We start from the raw sequence: 22037 nt of genomic DNA on the forward strand, positions 1-22037 counted from the left end.
GGCCTTTTTTTGCACCAATAAACCTTCACGAATTGCCACTGGCATTCAGTGTATTGTGTAGACAAGAACTTTCACGAATCTTGGCTCCTCTCAAAATTTGCAAAGGTTTCATGCACACAACAATGTCTGTGGTTTTACAGTTTTCTTACTCCTGCCATTCTGTGTTTCCAGGGATTCCTAATGCCTACAACCTGGCCATAGACTGGGTCTCAAGGAACATGTACTGGACAAACGTCTCGCCCAACAAGAGTGTCATCAAGATAGCCAGGCTGGACGGGAGTTTCCAGAACGAGATTGACAACCTCAACCTCACCAACCCCAGGAGCATCGTCATCGAGCCTACAGTAGGGTGAGTAGTCCGCCTTCAGTGGGGTGAGTAGTCCGCCTTCAGTGGGGTGACTGAGCAGTCCACCTCCAAAGAGCTTCTCCTCGTCACCTTCCTCACCCTGAGATTGTTTCTATGAAGCTGGGTAAAATCTGTAGCATTCGGTGATTGTCAGATGGAATTAGTGTTACATTTTCTATGAGCCATAAAACTTACGCAGAGCACAGATTCTCCTCATCAATGACCTACTATCTTCCGGTGAAGCTAGTGGACATTTTTGTGGTGTGGAAATTTTCATGCACTTTGCGCAACACCAAACTGGCGTGAAAATTAAAGCATGTGATCTTTTGGGCTTGTGGTATGTAATTCTACTTTATATACATACACTTATACAGTGTATTCCATTGGATGTGCAAACAAGTGATAAGGGAAAAAGTTCGCTAATTCACAAATGCAATACATTTGGTTGTGATCATGATATCTTTGATTGACAATGCCATGTATATTTTCTTCATTACTTTGTCCTCTGCTAGTATGATGTACTGGATCAATGGGGAAGAGATGCCTACCATTGAGCAAGCTCGCATGGACGGGACTAACCAGACATCGATTGTCACTGGAGGAAACTTACTCCAACCAACAGGTTAAGATGCACCCTTGCTGTCAAACTTTTGTCAGACATACGCAAAAATGACAATGGAAGGAGGCAGGGTTTTGTTTTTAATCGCAGAAAACCACACACATGCACATACACACACACAAAAGCATAGATGTTGCATACTACTAATGAGTAAGTATAGGTCTACTAAATAGGAAAAGCTTTGAAATCCTCAATGTTTGATTTGGATCCATTAATGGTTGTATTTATTACCTCCGCCAAGGAAGGAAGTTATGTTTTCATCAACATCGGTTTGTTTGTTTGTTTGTGTGCAAAATAACTCAAAAAGTTGTGGATGGATTTGGAGAAAACTTGCAGGAAAAGTTGATAATGATATAAGGAACAAGTGATTTAATTTTGGTAGTGATCCAGGAATTTTTATAGATTTTTGAAGGTGTTTTTGCAGATAGGTTTAGTGAACTTGAGAGTTAGGGGCATGCGTATTTGAGGTTTACTTATGCGCTCTAAAGTGCGTGCTCTGCTCAGGTGAGCGCCGTGCAGCTGGAAGCTGATTTCATAAACAGAAGGCTTCTATTTTGGGAAATTTGACTTATTTTCAGCATGCCCGTGTGGGTGGAACTTAGCTGCTTGGCGGAGGTCTGTGCTCTCTGAGTGCTTTTCTACTGTTTCAAATTTGATGCTTCTTTTTCACTTCATTTATAATGGAAAAGCCAGTAACTTCAAATTGTGTATCTGTACTATAGATATGAAAATTATGTTTACTACGGAGGGTGGAAATGAAATGTGATATTAGTTTGTAAGGTTTGTGCTATGACTGTGTGCAATGTATTAACCTTCCCCCCTGTTCCTTGCCCCCTATAGGTCTGGCCATTGACCGCAGCAAACAACAGCTTTACTGGACAGATGCTGGCCTACGGGTCATTAAGAACAGCAATTTGAATGGAAGCAACATCCAGGTCTTCCTACAGCTGGAGAGTGCCGCTGACCCTACGGCCATCACAGTGACCAATGACCGAGTGAGTCCTGCTGATTAATGACCCATGTGCTCTTCAACGAAATCACCCATGTACTTTTTGTTAAACTCCATTCCTTTTTGGTTCACCACACCTGAGCCAACAGGCTCAAGAGAGCTATTACGATCACTGATCATCCCACATCCATTATGCGTTGTCTATCATTGTGTGTAAACTTTTTAAATCTTTGTCTTCTTAATGAAAACCTCATAATTTGGCAGGTAGCATCCCATGGGGATAGGATCAGAACCAGAAGTGATAGAGCTGAGTTAATAGTATGAGCAAGTACATTGATGACTCTAGTTTCAAGTCTGTTCATGGAAGATTCAGGGGTGCCCCCCTCCTTTGAGCTGGGGGTCCAAATTGGGGTCTAAATTGTACATTTTCATCTTTCATCTTCTTCTTGAGAATGCATGGTCAAAAAGGGGTGAAGCCAACTAGCGGCCAATTTTCACATTTTCATCTTTTTGAAAACTCATGGTAAGATGTTCACCAAACTTGGCAGGTATTATTGCCAGGGTGATAAAATATGTATCTATACAAATAGATGCCATTCCCTACCTGAGGACTCCAAGGGGCACAATTCTCCTGGGGGAGGGGAGTTGCAAATTTGTCTTTGTCACAATCATGCAGAGTAGTCCGATATTGTTATTCAAACAAGAATATAGTAGATCCCTGTGTAGGAATTAACAAACAAGGGAAGAACAGTTTTATGAAAAATTTAAGAGATTTGAAACAAACACTCTCCCACCCATAGCACTGCAAATTTTACCCACAATTCCCTTGTTTTGTTTGTGTTTCAATGGATACTGACTATGTAACGATCCTATGTGTCTTTGCAGGTGTTTTGGGCAGAGAATGGTGTTGGCTCCATCAAGTACGTGGAAAAGGATGATCCTACCAACGTGAACGTCTTGCGCGGAAACACACCAGGCGTGATGGAGATGTTCATGTATAACCTCACCTCACAAAGTAAACCTTCCTCATCTTTCTTACTATCACCAAACCATGATATTTTAAATGCTGTGTTGTATGTGTTATTTGATTTCATTCAACATATACAATGTACTTGTAATTATGACATAAATCTGGAACATTTCACTTGAATGTATATAAAATGAAAAACTGAAAATTAGATTAGAACAATTATTTGAAAGTAATTACATCGAGAAGAGCAGGCTTAGTTGATAAGTAGATTCTGGTGTACTGTCTAATTCTTGAGGTAAAATACAGTAGGTGCTGCAATTATTACTTACAACTATAAAATGGCACGAACATCTTTACAAATACATCTCTCTGGCATGTTTAGAGTTACTTAATGGTAATGAGGAGAATGTTAATATTGAAGGAATGCATGACCATGCAACAATTGTCCATATAGTTTGGAGTGTAACTCATACCAAGGTGTGTGTGGCTTGTATTTGGAAGTAGGTGGTGAAAATGGCTGCAAGGACCAGAATGGGGGCTGTCAGCAGCTGTGTCTTCCTCTACCTAACAACGGGAGAAAGTGTGCCTGCACCGCCGGCTATATCACATCTAAGAATATGACGACCACGTGTGAAGGTGACTTCTATCTTTCACTTGATAGTTTTCAGATAGATAAGGAAGTTACAGAGCTCTCCAAACATTCCATGATGAGTGGGATTGGGTGCTGTCCTAAAGCATTCCATACCATACTTGTGCCAGAGGAATGCTCTGATGCTCCCAAAATGTACCGTACTGTACTACCTGTATACCAAGCCAAAAGTGGACTACTTTACAATGTGCTCCAAAAGTGTACCATAATAGTACGAGAAGGTGGCTCGAGAAGTTGGCACAAGAAGTTAGCGCAAGAAGAACGCTAGTTATATGCACATATGTCATAACGCAGAGAGTTGATTGCTTTGTTTGAGACACCTGTATAAAAGGAGCTACAAAGTGCACCAGGTGCATGACCCTGTTGCTACAAAATGTGTGGCCTCATCTAAAATTAACACCTGAGGTACACTTTTTTCCACAGAGCGCTTAAAAGTTCCGAGTCTGGCATGGCATGATACGATATGCATTTTGATTAGTTCACTTTGGTTGCTTTTGAGCACTCAAGTGCGGCCCATGATTGTATGCAATCCATTTATTTATGTCCTTATAGCCTCATAACATGTCAAGAAAAGTGAATGAAACATATTGCATATCAAGATATAATGTTCAGTAGTAGCATTAATGACAACCTGAAGTGCACAGAGAAAATGTTCTGTGCAATGTTCTGGATGGCAGCAATGGCAAACCTTTTGTGATATGGATGTAACGTGGATTTTCTCTGCAGGAGTGAGTGAGTTTTTACTGTACTCCAGTGATGACACCATCCGAGGCCTGTCCCTCAGGGAACCATCACGAGGCAACGATGGCAAAGACATGCTCACCCCTATCACTGGTCACATGCTGTCTGTCGCTATCGACTTCCAAGCTGGTGAGACCTCTATCTCTCTCTTTCTCCTTGAACTCTCTTTTTCTCTTCTTTGTCTTCTTTGCAGTGTCCTATGTTTAACTCTTTCTGCTCTCAGATGCCAACTGGTAGTGATGTATCATGACTCCATAGACAAACTCTGTCAGTGTCAGAAGATTGTGAATGAATTGTTCTGTAGCCATTGTACTCTGAGCTTACCAAATGCTAGATCAATTCAAAATACTTCTTAGAGATATGTATGCTTCAAGGAGTCATTTGTGTGTCATGGTTTGGATCAATTCTGTATTTACCAGGTTGTTTAATCAATATCAAAATTATGCAATCCATCAGATCTTGTTAAAGCTGCTCATAGATTAGATAGATATAACAAGTTGGTTGTAGAAAATATGTCAGCCTTGGATAATGAGATTTGAATTTGCATATGGGGATTCATAGAATCTTTATGATGTACGAGAAAATGCATTCAGTCTTGCACTGTCAAACCAGGTGTGTAAAGAGATAATGCGGGGATGCAAAAAAGGGATATTGAAGACAGGCAGTCAGTGCATACTTGGTTTAAATAGTCATGTTTATTCTGTTCTGATAAATTGTCATTTTGAGAGTAGTCTACAGAGAGATGACAGGCATAGTTGGTGTCTCTATACATTCTCTTTCAATAATGATATTGTTAAATGAAAGAAAGATATTATTCAGAGGGGTGAAGATTCAGGTGTGAGTTTCTTCAATTTGTCTCCCTCTACCAAAAAAAAAAAGAGATAATGGAAATAAAAATAGAAATAAAAATAATTAAAAGAAAATTGTCACCCCTCTGAATGATATCTTTCTTTCATTTAATATGTCCGCCTTGGACTACTTAACATAACAATGTAGTAATTTCGGAGCTTGAGTATTTGTTCCATGTTCATCGTGTCACTGCCGGCAACCAGGGACAGCCTGGTGGAAGTGTCGCTGCCCGGAAAGCAGTAGATGATAGGTTTGAGTCCCACTGGTTCCTTTTTTCTGACTTGTTTGTTAATTTGTAGATCAGCAGTTGCGATCTTAACAAATTTAATTGATAGAGGGAGACAAATTGAAGAAACTCACACCTGAATGATATTGTTGTTTCCATGGCGATAGATGAGAACTTCATCTACTGGGTGGACACTGCTGTCTACACCTTGAATCGCATCAAGCGAGACCACACCGAGAGACAGGTGCTACTGACAGCCTCCAACAGCAGGATTGAGGGCATAGCTGTGGACTGGATTGCTGGTGAGATTGCCACTCAAACTCTGTTCAGTTTGATAATATTCTATGCTGCTTCCGGCCCATTTGGCAGGAAACTCTGTAAAAGGGTATGTATGTCCTTGACAACCTGGCTAGTGGTAAAATCCTCTTAGTTGAGATAGGTTTTTAATCTACAGATGAGGTTTATATTCTTTGAAGGTTTCCATGGTGGTAGAACGTTTAATGGTGAGTGGTTTCTTGATACAATATGTATTCTTTCTTAGATGTGTGTGTGGTCTTGAAAAGTACCAACTCTATCTAGACTATTCAGTAAGCTTGTTCAACCCAAAAGCATGTTCATACATACTCCTTGGTATGATAGGAACATGCATAATGAAACGTTGAGATGGTAAATTAGATGAAAATGGTAAATTAGACAAAAATGCATGTAGTTTTGATAAAGAAAAAGATAGACATTAATAGAAAATACGTACTCTATAAATCATTTGATCAAAGTAATTTTTTTTGACCAGCATAACACAAATAAACATGAATTTTGGCCACCAACGCAGACACTCTTGTCTACATTTTTGGAAGGGGTTAATGGAAGGGGTTCAGAGACAGAGTCATTAATATACAACATATTACTGATGCTGAGGGTACTTATTCATTGCTCAGAGACCTTCTAGCTCTCTTCCATGGCTGATACTATCTTGCCGCTGTCTCCCACAGGTAACATTTACTGGACCGATCAAAGAAATGATGTAATAGAAGTGTCGAGGACCAACGGGCAGTACCGATATGTTCTCATCTCAGACGGACTGGACAAGCCCAGGGCCATCGTTGTCCATCCTGTGCAGGGGTGAGGGAGAAAAAGATTTAATCCTTTTGGTTGATCACCACATTTCTGATTCACCTCCTTATGTCAACAGTAAAGGTAATCTGCTTGACATCTTATGCCAGCCAAAATTTATCAAGCTCATGATGCTTATCAATAAAAGTTTTTCATATCATCTTAAGAGCAATTACTGCAAGAATTCTATGCATTGTTCCCACAAGTATCTTACTCTGTCCGCATGATCTATCATTCCTGTAAACACTGCATGCTGCTGTGTCATAGCTTGTAGTCAGGTGTGTAAGATACACAGTCCTGCATCCTGACTCTATCCCTCCCTCTCTGCCCCTCGCTAGTTACCTCTTTTGGGCCGACTGGGGCGTGGACCACAAGATTGAGCGGTCACTGCTCAACGGCAAGGAGCGCACGATCATCGTCCAGGAGGACATCAAGTGGCCCAACGGCCTGGTCATCGACTTCCAGGAGGACATGCTGTACTGGTGTGATGCACGGGAGGACAACATCGGCAGGGTCGACTTCAATGGTGGGAGACGGGAGGACATCTTCCGAGAAACAAGCGACATCAGCGACCCTTTTGCTATAACGCTGAGTGGGAACTATCTCTACTTCACAGACAGGTCGGTATATCCATTTTGCCATGTTTCACAACATTTCAGAAAACCTGTTCATACAAGTATATTGTACCATCAGGATTCATAATCTTGAAATGTACATTTGTGAATTTAGGTTTCAGTGATGTATTGTGACCCATGAAGTACCTACAATTCCTAGAACATGTTATTCCCCCACCCCCCCCCCCCCCCAAAAAAAAAAAGAATGCAAGACGGTGCTTAGAGCAATTATTGCATTCATACACGTTGTACTGCGCAGCATGTTCTGCATTAAGATATACTACTTTCAGTATAAAAGAGTCATTAGAATGGTAAGAAAACCTGTGTATTTGAAAAGCTCTGATGTTGTAAGACTTTCGAAGATTTTCACTTAGTATGTAAGATTGTCCCAAACTCCTGAGCCAGATATTAATCATCTTTCGAAATGGATTCCTACCGGCAGGACATCAGGTTTTGGTTCTATCAAGCGGATCCCCAAACACGGCCAGAGGAATGCGACCAATATGCTGACCAATGTCGGTCTATCCATCAAGGACATTCATGTCTACAGCACCAAGAGACAACCAGATAAGTATCTCATATACCATTGATTTGGGTTTGTTTGCTTGTTTGCTTTTTGCTATGATGAGGACAGACTTTTATTTCACTTTGTCATGATTTTGCTGATATTTTTATTTCATGTTCACATCTTGTTGCATACCTGGACAAATAGAGTAATGAAAACAGGAAAAACAATGGTCACTGTCCCTCACCTGTGCCCTTTCTATTCCTGTCGAATAAACTCCCACGAGACATTCATAATGTGTCCTCTCATTTAAAAGTGATTTCAGATATTACTCAAAACGTGGTTCTGTCATCCCCTTCTCCCATATCTCTCTTCATAGGTGTTTTCTATCTGTCTGTCTTGGCACCATGAATTCTATTCATGATGGGTACTGGCACGTTGCAAATTTTCATATCACCATTTTAATTATCCTCTCTTACTCTTGCCCTTTGTTGAAAATCCCCTAGGCTTGTCTCCGATTTTGTCATTGTCACTTTTGCCTATTGGGAAATTATTAAGGCACAGTGTTTTCCTTGTGATTGCAACAACATGCCTTTTGTAGCAGAATGGTATCAACATCAAAATGAAGGCAGTGGTCTTGTGTAACTCCACCTAAAATATACTTACCTTTGGTTCAACCTGACTATTATAGCAGGTATAGATGTGGTTTAGGACAGAGAGAGTCACATTGATACCTTTGTGTTGGGAGATTATGACTTTGGAAATTCTCTTCTCATTTTGTTTTTTTTATCTGCACGTAGCAGCTTAAATCCGTGCAGTGTGAATAATGGAAACTGCTCCCAGCTCTGCTTCTACTTGGGAGGCACCAACCACACCTGTGCCTGTGCGCACGGCACTGTCGCCGAAGATGGCCGCAATTGTGAAGGTAGGCGTCCTGTCTCTGCCTCGCAGTGTATGTTTTAGAAGTACATTGTACTCAAATCTCATGAAACATGTTGGAGCATTGTCAGAGCAGGGAGGTGCTGGAGAAGGAGAGACAACTATTGCTCTCCTTTGAAGTCATGCGCGGCACCACCGAGAAGTTATGCGTTCAACTACAGGTGTTACCCATGTGCTTTGACAAAAGAGAGCATCAATAATCGGGACTAGCGCTCTCACATCTAGAAATACTTGCCCCTTCTGCAATTCGCCCTCTCTTTCAATGTGATGGCAACAATGAATTTGTGTACCTTGAATTGGAGCAGCGAATCAAAATGCAGTGTAAAACTGACAATTTTAACAGCAAATAGTTTAAAAGCACACTGGAACACTCTTTAGCGGAGTACTTTATTTGAAAGATCAATTTATCCCAGATTAAAAGATAAAAAACTAACATGCGGAAATGTGCGCATTATAGAAAAATATTAATATGGGAGGCCCTTTTCAGGGCCACTCACTTACTCCAGAAAGAATACGTGGTGCACCGTGAAGCCTTCTACCACACAGAAAAATATTAGGTTTTTAAGAGGGCCTAATTTTCATTTCATTTTGATTTGCGCATTACGAAGAAACTAGAAATATATGTTTATGATATTGAATTCTTTCCTAAACTATTCTAAGTCAATTCGAGTATTTCATTTAAAATTTTACAGTGAAATAAAGCTCGTAATTCAATGAAAGGTGAAATGCGTTCTTCGTCTCCGAACTTCGTCTTGCAACTAGAGCGGTGCCGAGCATGACTTAAAAGCGTAGTGGAATGCTAAACATCCCATTGTAACGCCTTGAACCCAAACATGTGTTTGCATGAATTACGAAGAGTTGACACTCCATCTCTGTAACACCTCCCTGGTCAGAGGAAAGAGTAGGCCTAACTTGATTGATGCTGCTGTATTGCCTTAGTCCTCATAGAACTGTCTGCATTCTTTTGTTTGCCTTTGCTCTGGCCACGACCATTCCTCCATTCATCTACTTCCTGATGTTGTAAATCCATCCTGTTTTCCTACTTCCTAGCCTGGCCTATTTTTTTCTACCTCTCCTTCTACTGTCATCTGAACAAGGATGTCTGATCGGCATTTACAATGTCCATCGTACGTAGACAGCTTCCTCTTCCTTAGCTGGGCAAACTTGGACTTTTACTTATAAAAGCTGAACCAAATGTGTGGTTACGTGTAATGACTATTAATCCAAATATGGAAAGATTTATTTCATTTTCATAAAGCAGCGTGTTGTGACTCAAACTGAAAATCACTGTTGCTATGTTGTTACTCAAACTGAAAATCACTGTTGCTATGTTGTTACTCAAACTGAAAATCACTGTTGCTATCTTCCACTGTGTACAAGTTGCCCTTAAAGTTTTTGTGAATGTCAAATTGAGTCACTACGCGATCATTCCTGCTAGCTTCTTACTGACGCCTCTCATGTTTTTCTGTCTGACCATTCGCCCACTTTGCCCCCCCCCCCCCCCCCCCCCCCACACACACACACAGAGCATGAGGCCTATATGCTCTACTCGGAACGGAATGTGATCAAAAGCATCAATGTGTACAACGCCTCGGACAAGAACCAGCCGGTCCAGCCGCTGACCAACCCAGAATTCATCCGCAATGTGATCGGGCTGGCCGTGGACTATGACCAGAGGCGCATCTTCTTTACAGACATCCAACTGGGCAGCATCCAAGTCATCAACATCAATGGGACTGGGCTCAAAACCATCATTTCTGGTGAGGATTGCCATGGAAACGAAGTAGAGAGGTTTTTAGTTTCTTTGTTTGTCTTAATACTGGAGCACAGCTTATTTGTAGAATCAAGGGCAAGACTATAAGCACATTTGCACGCAATTTTGTTTCAAATTGCACTTTTTTGCATTCTGGTTCACACTATACACAAGCAAGACTTAAGTTGTGGTCCAAATCGCACTGTTTCACAGAGAAAAGTTGCGACTCTAATCACATCGGTTGGAGCGAAACCATGAGCCTGTGTGAGTCTTGGTGTTTTACCTGACTTTGACCCAACGATCCCTTGCACCTTGCACTATGGGATATTTAAAAAAAACCACACACACACTCATCTCAGAAAATTATGTGTTTTGATTTTTTTCACAGGAGAAAATTTAGCTCATTTAGCATTCACATTCGTTTCAAAGTCTGTTGAGTTTTGATGTACAGTTGTTTGTCTAATATCTAGTAGTTGAATTTTATTAAAATCTCCTTGTGTGTTGTCGCGTTTGGCAGGTATTGGGTCAGCAGAAGGCATTGCGTACGATCCAGTTTTCAACTGGATCTACTGGACAAGCTATACCAATTCGTCCATCAGCCGTCTATCCCTGGACAACCCATCGAGAGCAGAGGCTTTGGTCAGACTGACCGCTGCTGACCATCCAAGAGGCATTGTCCTCTATATGTGTCTGAAGTGAGCTAATATTCATTTTTAATATGTTTATGTAGAGAACTTCAATGACAACACAATAACTGGTGCCACTAAAATCTTTAACCCGTTGAGAATGTGTCCTGAGTATACTCGGGCAGGGGTCTGTGGGAAATGTGTGATGTAGCAAAATCAGTCTGTCCTCAACGGGTTAAGGCAGGAATATGCATACACTGTCGCAACAAAATTTCAAGCTCCTTGGTACTTTTTTTTCTTTCTCTCTTTTGTTGTTGCATGCATTGTGTTGATGAACTCATTTTACTTCAGACAAAAAAGAGAGCATATGCAGTTATGAAATGAAAAAATACATGAGGTCATGAAACTTACGCGATTTAAATCTTCAGGCTGGATAGGAATTCGGTCCAGAGTAAATACCATATTCAAGTGGTGCTGCACCATTGATTAAAGGTGCATGTATATTAACAAGATTTGGTCTTGCACATGCATGACCAAAGGATAACAACAAGAAAAATTGTACTTGAGAGAACAATATCAATACACTTAACATTGATGCAAGGCTTTAACCTTTGTGTTTGTTTGTCTCAGTGTAGAAATACATCATTGAGCATAATATGCTCAAACAATATACGCACATACTTCACTCGTTGCAGACTAGTCCCAGTATACTCGGGCAGGTGTCTATGAGAAACATGTGTTAAAGCAAAATCAGTCGTCCTTGGGCTAAAGAGTTTCATGTAAATCTTAGAATTATTCTGTAATACTCTATTATGACTTGAATAAGGAACGCTAAAGTCATTCATATTTGTGTCTGTTGGCACAAGACAAGCAGAACCTATTATCACGCCTCTGTATCTGACAGTTGCATATTCTGGATGAACATTTTTTTTTTTTTCATGCTTTTATAACTTCACAGTTACATGTTCTGGACAAACTGGAATGAAGCTAACCCACGTATTCAGAGGGCAACACACGGCGGCAGCAATGTGACTGACATCATAACGGATAGGATCCAGATGCCCAATGGCCTCGTTATTGACCACAAATCTCGGAGGCTGTACTGGTCTGATGCCAAGCTGGACAAGATAGAACGCTGTGACTTTAATGGAAGCAACAGAGTGGTGAGTACCTGTCATCAGCTGTTTGTTTCCAAGATAATCTATCCAAATTTTTGTTTATTACCTTGTTTATTACCTTTATTACTATTACATGTTTATTATCTTGAGTTCATTACCTCCGCTAAGGAGGTTATGTTTTTGCTGGCGTTTGTCTGTCTGTGTGCAAAATAACTCAAAAAGTTTTGAACGGTGAATAACCACTGAATTGATTAGTGTTTTAGTAGTAGATATGACACACAAAAAATCATTATCCCCATTTCTCTGTGACCACTGTAGCAAATCGAATGGGATTTTCTGCAGGATGTAGATAATAAGGTATAGTTTCATATCCTGAAATTGCATTTTGATCAATGTACTACTTTTAAGGTTATCGCTGCAAAAAGTCTGATTGTAATTTTTGGTAGACATATGGTAGTTTACATGCTGGAAAGTCAGTACACTGTTTTTACTAACACTTCTGTTGGTACACAGGTCCTCCTGATCACAGATCCCGTCCATCCCTTTGGTCTGGCTGTCTTTGAGGACTATGTTTACTGGACGGACTGGGTGCGGCGTGCGGTCATCCGGGTGGACAAATACACAGCAGGCGATGTCACCATACTACGACACAACATCCCCCAGCAGCCCATGGGCATCGTTGTCATGGCGAGAGATGTCAACAATTGTAAGTGACAAACATACCGCATCTCTGTCTGTCTTCGGATCTGATGTTTGTGGAGGAGTGTTATGTGGCTGTGTGCTGCTGTAATACGGGGAAGAGATATCATTGGTCCCACAGTCATCATGATGAGATCTCCTTTATTACAAATGTTATGCTGTGTGGTCAATGATGACATTATCCTTTCGTTATCTCGAAGAAATATGCAGCTTTATGTTCATCATGTCAAAATGAGTCAAGCAGAACAATGAAAATATATCAAGTGAATGCACACACACCTACCCTGTTTAAGATATAGGAATTCCTTTCTTCTGTGAAATAATGTAGCTTTGAAAATCCATCTAACATTATCAAGACTGAAAAATGATTTGCATTGTGAAAAAGTCTAATCTGTCAGCAAGGCATGTCACTGATTCTTTGTGTTTGTCCCCATAGGCACGGTTTATCCATGTTACTATGACAACGGAGGATGCGATGGCACGTGCACAGTCAACGTGAGCGGCCATGTCATCTGCAACTGTTCAGAGAGGCAGCAGCTGATTGATGAAACAAGATGTGTCAGTAAGTCACTTCTTTCTATTCAATGACTTGCTAATTACTTCTACACATACATTTCATTTTAATATAGAAACATCTTGTGAACTGGACATGTTTATTACAGAATGAAATTAATCTCGAAAGTGGCTTTTGCCACCAAGTTTCTTTTGTTTGTTTGCTTGTTTGTTTGTTTTTTTTCATCATGGCTGTATTCACAGTTTCCTGTCTTTTGTTTGTAACTGGAGAGGGGGGGGGGAGTGATAAACCTGTCTGTGTTTTCACATGTAGGTTGATTTTGAATGGCATGAATCTAAGCAAAGAAAATGGTAATACTGTCATTACTTTAAAAGTTAAATCAATAAACACAGTAAATCAGGTTAACATGTTTTCACAAAATAGCATTATTGGTTGCAACCTATTATATAGGTAAATATAATGTCATCAATCTACAAGTCTTCTTTCTCAATGTAAGACATACTTGTGTCTCCTTCTTTAGATTTCCTTAGTTATTATAACATTCTCTTTTATTAAACATGTTGTGGTTGAAGTTGTTGTTGTAGAGTTTGTACAATTGATCATGTGAGGGTGTTGGTTGTGTTCTATGCAGTACTGAGAACTGTCCAATTTTAGGCTGTGGTGAATAACGTTCTCTAGGCATATCAAACAAATTGTGTCTTTCATGAGTTGTTGTCATGAAATTCTAAAAAATTCACTGCTTTGATAAATTGTGAATATCCTGCACACTCTTTCACCCTTTGTAAGCCCATCCTCTGCTCTCTTCTTCCCATAAGCTACCGACACAAACTGCAACAGTGGCCAGTTCATCTGCCGCGACGGCTCCTGTGCGCTGTATGAGGAGAGCTGTGATGGGAAGTACCACTGTCAGGACGGATCGGATGAGAATTCTAACTACTGCAGTGAGTAGGCCAGTTGCATGCGTGTGCAGGGCTTGATTACTAGTATACTGATTAACATTTTACGTTGGTTGTTTCTGTCGCTAACTCACATTTTAGAACTATTAGCTCTTGAAGCTCTTTTTTTTTTCATCTGCAAATGACAAATAGTGGCTTTCATGTGTTCCAAATACACATTTTTTATTTCATTGTGTGTTGCTGGACTAGATTATACAGGGTTTACTTCTCACCACTGATGTTATGTAGGGTGGTAGCAGTCATGCGTGGAGGTTTTACGATGTTTGTCCCTTTTCTCCTGATAGATACAAGATTCTGTCGCGAGGGGTACATTAAATGCAACAATGGAAGATGTGTGTCGTCCAACCGACGCTGCAACGGCAAAGATGACTGTGGCGATGGCAGCGATGAAGAGAATTGCGGTAAGCAGGAAATGTCTTCACGCCTTGGGACATGTGCTGCATATTCAGAACAAATATTTCTGTAGCTCATTGTGTAACTATATCACTCAGCTTGAATCTCTAGCAATTGTGTCCAGCACATAAGTGAAGTCGATGTCAATTGAATATCTTGTGGTAATATTTTTGACAAGTGATGTGATGATTGTTGATAATTCTGATATAGTTTTCAGTCATTTCTTCATCATCTATGTAAGTTTTTATCCGTTTATACAAACATTGATGTGGAAAATCTTCAACAATGTTCAATTCATTCATTGCCCCATGCACTATGAAGCTCTAGAGACTTTAACATGCTGAATACTTGGTGTAGCTTTGTGGTGTATCAGAATTTCATGTTACATCACACTCGTTGCCAAAGGATGGTTTCCCAAATGTTTCAACCTTTTCTGTGCCAGGGATTTCAGGCAGTGTGTACAATGAAATGGAGATTTCTGTGCCACAAAGCACTCAAAGGCTTAAAGGGGACACAAGAATTATTACATGTACATGTACTTCAGGCTATTCTGTTTGACTGAACATTGCATTCCACATCTGTGTGATTTTACAGGCTGCAATGAGAACCAATTCACCTGTGCCAATGGTGCATGCATTTCAGCTTCTAGTCACTGTGACAATCGGCTGGACTGCTCCGACGGCTCCGACGAACTCCTGACTACTTGTAGTGAGTTTTCTAAAGCTTCATTACTATCCTTTGTACGTTACAGGATACTCGCCATGAAAATTCTTGAAAGAGGGAAAAATGATTTCCGTTTGTGCCATTTTAGATCTTGCAAATCAGGTTGTCTTCATTTAAATGAGTTGAGTGGCTTCAGGTAAGGCTTATTCACGTGCATGTTGTATCAGAATGACCAGTGTGGATATCATTCAACATTAAGAAATTCTTCTGAACTGAGCTAATATGTTACAGGGGCTGTAGAGCCATAGGGGTTATTTCCCCTGTTTTGAGTCGGGGGGGGGGGGGGGGGGATGGGAAACAGGAAAAAAAAATCGGACCAAAAAACAAATTGCAAAAAATCACAACACCCATGACTTTCTGAAGGATTCATCTGTACATATTTTCAAGTGGGAGGGGGACCCCGATCCACAGCCCTCCCCCCCCCCCTGAAATATGTTCTGTAGCCCCTGTGTTATGACTTAAAGCTGTATTTGATTTGCTTCTACATTTTAGAAGTACATGTACAAGATGGCAGTGAATAAGATACCAGGAAATATTGCACGAGTTAGGGCCAATATATGTGACCCACTACAACAAAAGGATCCTAAAGTCGCTGATGGCCGAGCCAAGAAAATCGAGTTTGAAGTCACATCATCAAAATTGGTCAAAACAAATGGATTTCTATTTTTGGCATGATTTTGTCGTTTAATGTTTTGTCTATCATCTGCCGAAATTTCAAAGCTAAATGATCAAAGGAAAGGCAAGAAATCAGCGTTTTTCTGGGCCATGATTTTCTGACTTTCAATGTAACAGAAACGTGTTCAAAGATTTGGATTTAGCGCCGCAGCTATACTCCACCCCTAACAACGAGGGAATGATCTTATTGGTCAGTGCGTAGCATCCTGATTACCAATTGGTCGTGTGTAGACTGCTGGCGCTAAGCTTGATTGAACATGGCTGAGGTCGCTAGGAGCATGCCTTCTATTGTCAAGTGATGAAAACTGCCTCGCCACCCCTTGATCATCATAGCGTCGGAAGGACAACTTTGAAGGCGTTTTTCTCGAAACTCTGACTTCCTCAACCGCTTGACATGCGCTAATAAAATCATCGATATCTCCGCAACCGAGTACTTTTATGAGTTGTGCTATCATATATAAAATTAAGTAGAAGAGTATGGGAATAATGTCGTTCCATTTTCAGAAAATTGTCCTCCCCGACTTTCAGATCCTTTTGTTGTAGCGGGTCACATATTGCATGTATCGAAGAGGGATAGATGAGCGCACTAGTACAGTAACAAGTGTTCCGGCACTCAGCAAAATCTCGTGTAAGAGATGAGAGAGAAGACGGTGTATTATTGCATGGCCACTAACAGCAGTAGCCTGTGAGGAATTATGTTGGCCTTTGTGTTTTGTGCAATATGCTCTCATATTGCACAGCGAAAGTCGAGCAGATAAGAATACACGGTTTTAATGCACCGCTATTAACGTCCTGTGCAGATAATAATACTGGAAATTGAACTCTGTCTTCATCCCCTCTGCCTGTGTAGCTCCCATTGACTGCAAGGAATGGAGCAAGGAGATCTTCTTTGTGTTGACCAACTCTTCCACCTTCATCAACTGTCCCAACACCACGGTGTGCATCCATCCCTCGTGGAGGTGTGATGGAGCCAATGACTGTGGGGATGGTACAGATGAGCTCAACTGTGATGAAGGTGAGACCACTTAAATGGACACTGTTTTCTCCAGCTGTGTTTTGGCAAAACGTTGTATCTCAAATTTCTGCCAATTTTAGGTTTTCTACTTTTCTTACTCATTTATGCTTAGCCTCTCATCTGCCAAAATTTGTCCCTTCATCTCGATTATTTTAAGCCATTTGTAATTCTGGCTCAAAATGATGAGGCAAATCCACATATATATCATTTTGTTTTTTTAGATACATTGTTTTGCCAAATTAAAAGTCTTACACGGCTGCTATTCCATTTGGCAAAACTATGAACAATGTAACTCTTGAAATGCTTTGACATACTTATTGGGTTTAGGAGGTTTTGTGAAACAGCAGGTAGAGCATGTTACTTCTTGAGATCGGTGATTTTGTCAAAGCATGGCAGTCTGGCAGTAATACTTAGTACCACCTGCCTAAGCTTGGAGAAGATAAAATAATTTGGACTTAGATTTTGATAGTATATGAAATATTGTTATTTGAGACAAAATGACAACATCAGTATGTCATGTATACTGTCTTACTCTCTGTCTATGATTTTATAGGGAATATAATCCTTGAGTTTGAATTTAATGTTTATATGATAGTAATGTTCTAGCGATATAGTATGGTCCTTCAAATGTTATGCAAGCCACAGCCATGTCCAATCACTGCCAGAGAATGGTTCTAAACCTATAGAATTCATATTGCTGTTGCTAAACTCTTCATTGAAGATAAATTACATCAAGCTTTCTATACCTCATTCTGATGCCCTGCCATCTGATTCTCCGGTTACCATGGCGATAGATGAGGGAGGGACTACCAGTGCACCCTGCACTGAAGATCAGTTCCAGTGTCCCAACGGTCGATGTATCCAGCAGTCTTGGGTGTGTGATAAAGAGAATGATTGTGAGGATAACTCTGATGAGGAACAACCACAGTGCTGTGAGTAATGTACTTGTCTTTATCAACACACACAATAATCCTTCAAACCAAAGAATACAAAACCAAAAGTAGAGACATAATATGATACATCTTACATCACAGGAAAGTCTGGCTTAAGTGTACATAACTATCTACTTGTTCCTACACTATTCTAACATTGTACTTTTGGTTGATTTTGAGACATTTCCTGTTCCAAAAAAAAAAAGTGTATATCTGTATATCTGTGAGTCCTAATGATCCACTTTGATTCCATTAAAATGTACTCAGCACACAGTTTGATAAAATTGTAAATTTCTTTGTCATGCTTCTGTGTCTATTCCCTTTGTGGAAAAATGTTAAAAATTGTACTTTGTACTGACAATTTTGACATACATTGTATGACAGTGCTGATGTAATTTCAACTGGCAAGGTAACTTTGTATGATTGCAAGGGAGAGGCCCTCTTTGTTAAGCTCTATACTGTAGACTTTATTTTGTCTTTGAAACTAAAGTCAGTGACACCTTGATTTACATGTTTAGATTGATTTTCCAGGAAGCTCTCATCATGTACTTTTTACATTCATGTAGGCCTACATGATGGGAGTACCTAAAAGTTGTCAAAATATTTTAACCTGAAATGATTTTTTTTTTCATCATGTGCAAAAGATTTGAATTTAGTCCTGCATTTTTTGTCCTATTCAAAATTGCCTTCCTACAATTGTACCTCTAGTTATGCCCAGTTTATGTGTCATAATGCCATACCTCCAAATCCAAGGGATTTAGATTAAAAGGCACACCTGAAGTTTGAATAATGCTTTGTGTTTTGATTCATCATTGCTTCCAGCTAAGACCTGTGCACCCGGTGAGTATGCCTGTGCCAATGGTAACTGTATCCCTGAACCCTGGGTCTGCGACCGTGACAACGACTGCGGTGATAACAGTGACGAGAACGACACCCTCCATAATTGCTGTAAGTTGGAGATGTGTCTTTCTTTCCGACCCAAATGTAGATGTCGTGGGCTGAGAACCAGAAGGGTGCTATCACGTTCTATTAAGATATGAGCAGAGATAAAAATTTTATGAAATAAAAAAGTTTATTTAATCAAAAGTGGGTAGATTTATAAGCACATGGCACCCTTGTGGTTTTGAATTTTAACATTTTACTGAAAAGGAAAATGATTTATATATATTGTTGAGGTGATGGAGCTCTGCAATATGATACTGATAAAGCCAACAACAACAACAACAATAACAACAATACAACGATAACACCCTTCTGGTTATCAGCCGACAATGTGTGTTGATCAGAGTGAGGGTAGACATTCTGTAGAATCAGTATTCAGACAGACCACTCACTTCCACACAGTATTGATCAAACAAAATCCATATTCTCTGTATTGCAACATTTTTGCTGCAACAAAGTCATCCTTTTTTTGGTCTCCCTGGTATTCTTGATTTCATACATGTACATATATGTTAAGAACATATTGTCACATGTATGTTAGTTTGAAATCTGATGTAGTGATCACGTTGTGTACAGTGTAGAGACCTTTACCAAGAATCAATGTATTTCATTCAGTCTACATACTGTTTTAATCTCTTGGAGTGCAGAAGTGTATATATGCAAGTGATTGTTTGCATGTTTTGGGAAAATCAGTGTCCAAGAATCTGAGGATATTTAGTATGCAGTTTATAAACCTAGCTCATATTTAATCTCTTTTAGTTTGTGGATGTTAAACTATTGTTTTGTAGGATATCATTGCATTTATGGGGCAAATACAGTATATATCATGTTAGAAAAGCATAGATTTTATTTAGAGAGCTTTGGGTCTGTAGTAGATTGATAGTAAAAATCCATTTTTGTTTTCCTCTGTCACAGATAACAAGACATGTTCAGGTGGGATGTTCCGCTGCACTGCCCAGAGGAGGTGTATCTCGCAGACGTGGGTTTGTGACGGAGACAACGACTGTGGTAACAATGAGGATGAGCACCCGTCCTTGGGATGCAGTAAGTTTAAGCTTTAAAGTTGATTCTCGTTTAACAAACAGGGGTATTCATACATTCTGGTTTATGCAACAAAGTGAAAATTCAGGCCCCAAACATTATCCACTCTTTGTTTTTTTATTGGTGATTTGTTCATTTACAACAAAATTTTGATATACCAAAGAAAACTGCCAGTCCCAAGGACTTCGTTATAACGGGAGTTGACTGTATCTGATTTCTCATGCCCCTTTGTCATCCAGCATCTGTCTGTCTGATAGCCAGGGAGGAGAAGATTTTTATACTACAGCTTGCTTCTCTTTGTGTCATCTTCATAAATAGTTTGTGATGTGAAATGATTTTCCACCCAGTGGATATAAGTAGCAAGAGATAAGAAAGACAATGTTAACCCGTTAAGGACGGTTTGATTTTGCTACAACACGCATTTGCCGTAGACACCTGCAGGAGTATACCCGGGACTCGTCCTCAATGGGTTAAAGAAAAGAAGACAAGATGACCAGTTCAGTATGGGAGTGTGGTATACCAGATCCTAAAATGTAGGCAAGAGTGTCAGCATTCATGGCTTAAATCTATGATTATTTGTCTTAAACTCACCAGAAAAATTACTTTGATTTTTTTTTTCTTCAGTTGCTCCACATCTGTGAAACTCTCTACCAATCCTATTTTGAAATTGTAATAACCTTGATACTTTCAAATCTTTTCTAGCAACTTTGTGAATAATGTTTGACATATTGTGGGAGCCACTCGTGCCTTTGAATGTTCCGCAGATAAATGGTGCTGTATGAATGAATGTGTGTTCATTATCATCATATACAATTGTACAATGTATGCGCGTTTATGTGTGTGTATGTGTATGAACTGTACATGTATGAATTCAAAATCTATGTCTTTCTTTCCCTTTCCTGCAATTTGTAGATGTGACGAGGTGTAAGGATGAGGAGTTTGCTTGCGCCAATGGTCGCTGCATCCAGAAGCAGTGGACATGTGACCATGACGATGACTGTGGTGATGGATCGGATGAACCAGACACCTGTGGTGAGTAGAGAATAAACCCGTTAGGAGTTCACTCATGTGTGCATAAGTACAAATGACCTTTCTTTTCTCTCATAAGTTGGTTAGGCACTTCATTCGTTTTCAAAGCGACATAATACATAAGCTTGCCCGAAATAACATTCTATGGAATTCATCAGTTATGTTTAAACAAAGGATGAACTTGCGTAGACCAGGTGACCAGAATGGTCCGTCAATTTAAACCTGGGGAAACATCCATTTAACATTTGGAATTGAATATCATAACAATCTCTTTCTCTTGATTCAATTCAATTTCAGTTAATTTTTTTTCAGTTCAATTCATTTTGACTCATCCATTAAAAAACATTACAGGAAATTAAATGAAGGATTTTTACGTAGATTATAAATGATGATGCTTTTAAAAAATGTGAAGAATATAAAATAATGCATGATAAATAATTAACTGAACAAACATAGAAAGTCAAACTGAAAGAAATAATTGTATAAAAACATGACATTAAACAGATTCAGTTGGCATGATGTTACAAACTCCAGAAATCTTGGTATTGCCAAATACCACTCTTGCTGTCAGGTGGTTGTGCTGGCATGCTGGCTAACTGTATATGTGTTTATATCTAACTTCCATTGATCAAAATTACTTTCCAGAATTTCCAACATGTGGAAGTGACAAACACCGGTGTAACAATGGACGCTGCATTCCTCTTCAGTGGGTGTGTGACGGGGACAAGGATTGCCATGACGACTCAGACGAAATGGATTGCGAATGTAAGCTATTTCCAATGTTTTTGTGAATTGTATTTTGTGTGAGTACCCTTTAAGGTAAAGAATTGTAAGTTGTGATTGTCTGTAAGGCCCCTGACAAGGTACAAAATTGTAGTCACAAAGCAGGTAAATGTCATTGTGCTATCAACTTAAAGTTACCCAGGAGAGTTGTATCGATGTTAAATTTTTGTTAAAACTCAGGTGACCATCAAACCCACTTTGGCTTTTATTGCTTTAATAGTTTAATGAAGACATATTAACTTTATGCACTCAACTACATGATGTACCTGCAAGCATTCTTCAGTTGCATAGAATTAAATAACATTAAAACCTTCTGACATT

General features: G+C 39.7%; 1 protein-coding gene across 1 annotated transcript in view; it reads left to right on the top strand.

Moving 5' to 3' along the window:
- Positions 1-22037, top strand: part of LOC139728024 (low-density lipoprotein receptor-related protein 1-like) — a 232661-nt gene that overhangs the window by 157258 nt on the left and 53366 nt on the right. Inside the window, exons 33-57 of the mRNA XM_071638990.1 lie at positions 172-349; positions 859-968; positions 1806-1960; positions 2800-2929; positions 3389-3520; positions 4260-4403; positions 5517-5651; positions 6339-6468; positions 6798-7079; positions 7516-7640; positions 8375-8503; positions 10044-10277; positions 10788-10965; positions 11855-12059; positions 12528-12720; positions 13150-13275; positions 14043-14168; positions 14468-14584; positions 15171-15284; positions 16825-16989; positions 17784-17921; positions 18744-18869; positions 19779-19907; positions 20817-20936; positions 21579-21698. Of these exons, the coding sequence (XP_071495091.1) occupies positions 172-349; positions 859-968; positions 1806-1960; positions 2800-2929; positions 3389-3520; positions 4260-4403; positions 5517-5651; positions 6339-6468; positions 6798-7079; positions 7516-7640; positions 8375-8503; positions 10044-10277; positions 10788-10965; positions 11855-12059; positions 12528-12720; positions 13150-13275; positions 14043-14168; positions 14468-14584; positions 15171-15284; positions 16825-16989; positions 17784-17921; positions 18744-18869; positions 19779-19907; positions 20817-20936; positions 21579-21698 (3741 nt within the window). The remainder of the gene's footprint in view (positions 1-171; positions 350-858; positions 969-1805; positions 1961-2799; positions 2930-3388; positions 3521-4259; positions 4404-5516; positions 5652-6338; positions 6469-6797; positions 7080-7515; positions 7641-8374; positions 8504-10043; positions 10278-10787; positions 10966-11854; positions 12060-12527; positions 12721-13149; positions 13276-14042; positions 14169-14467; positions 14585-15170; positions 15285-16824; positions 16990-17783; positions 17922-18743; positions 18870-19778; positions 19908-20816; positions 20937-21578; positions 21699-22037) is intronic.

Source organism: Diadema antillarum, unplaced genomic scaffold, assembly GCF_040938485.1.
Source record: "Diadema antillarum isolate AM-2024a unplaced genomic scaffold, OU_Dant_1.0 seq00000161_RagTag, whole genome shotgun sequence".
Classification (NCBI taxonomy): Eukaryota; Metazoa; Echinodermata; class Echinoidea; order Diadematoida; family Diadematidae; genus Diadema; species Diadema antillarum.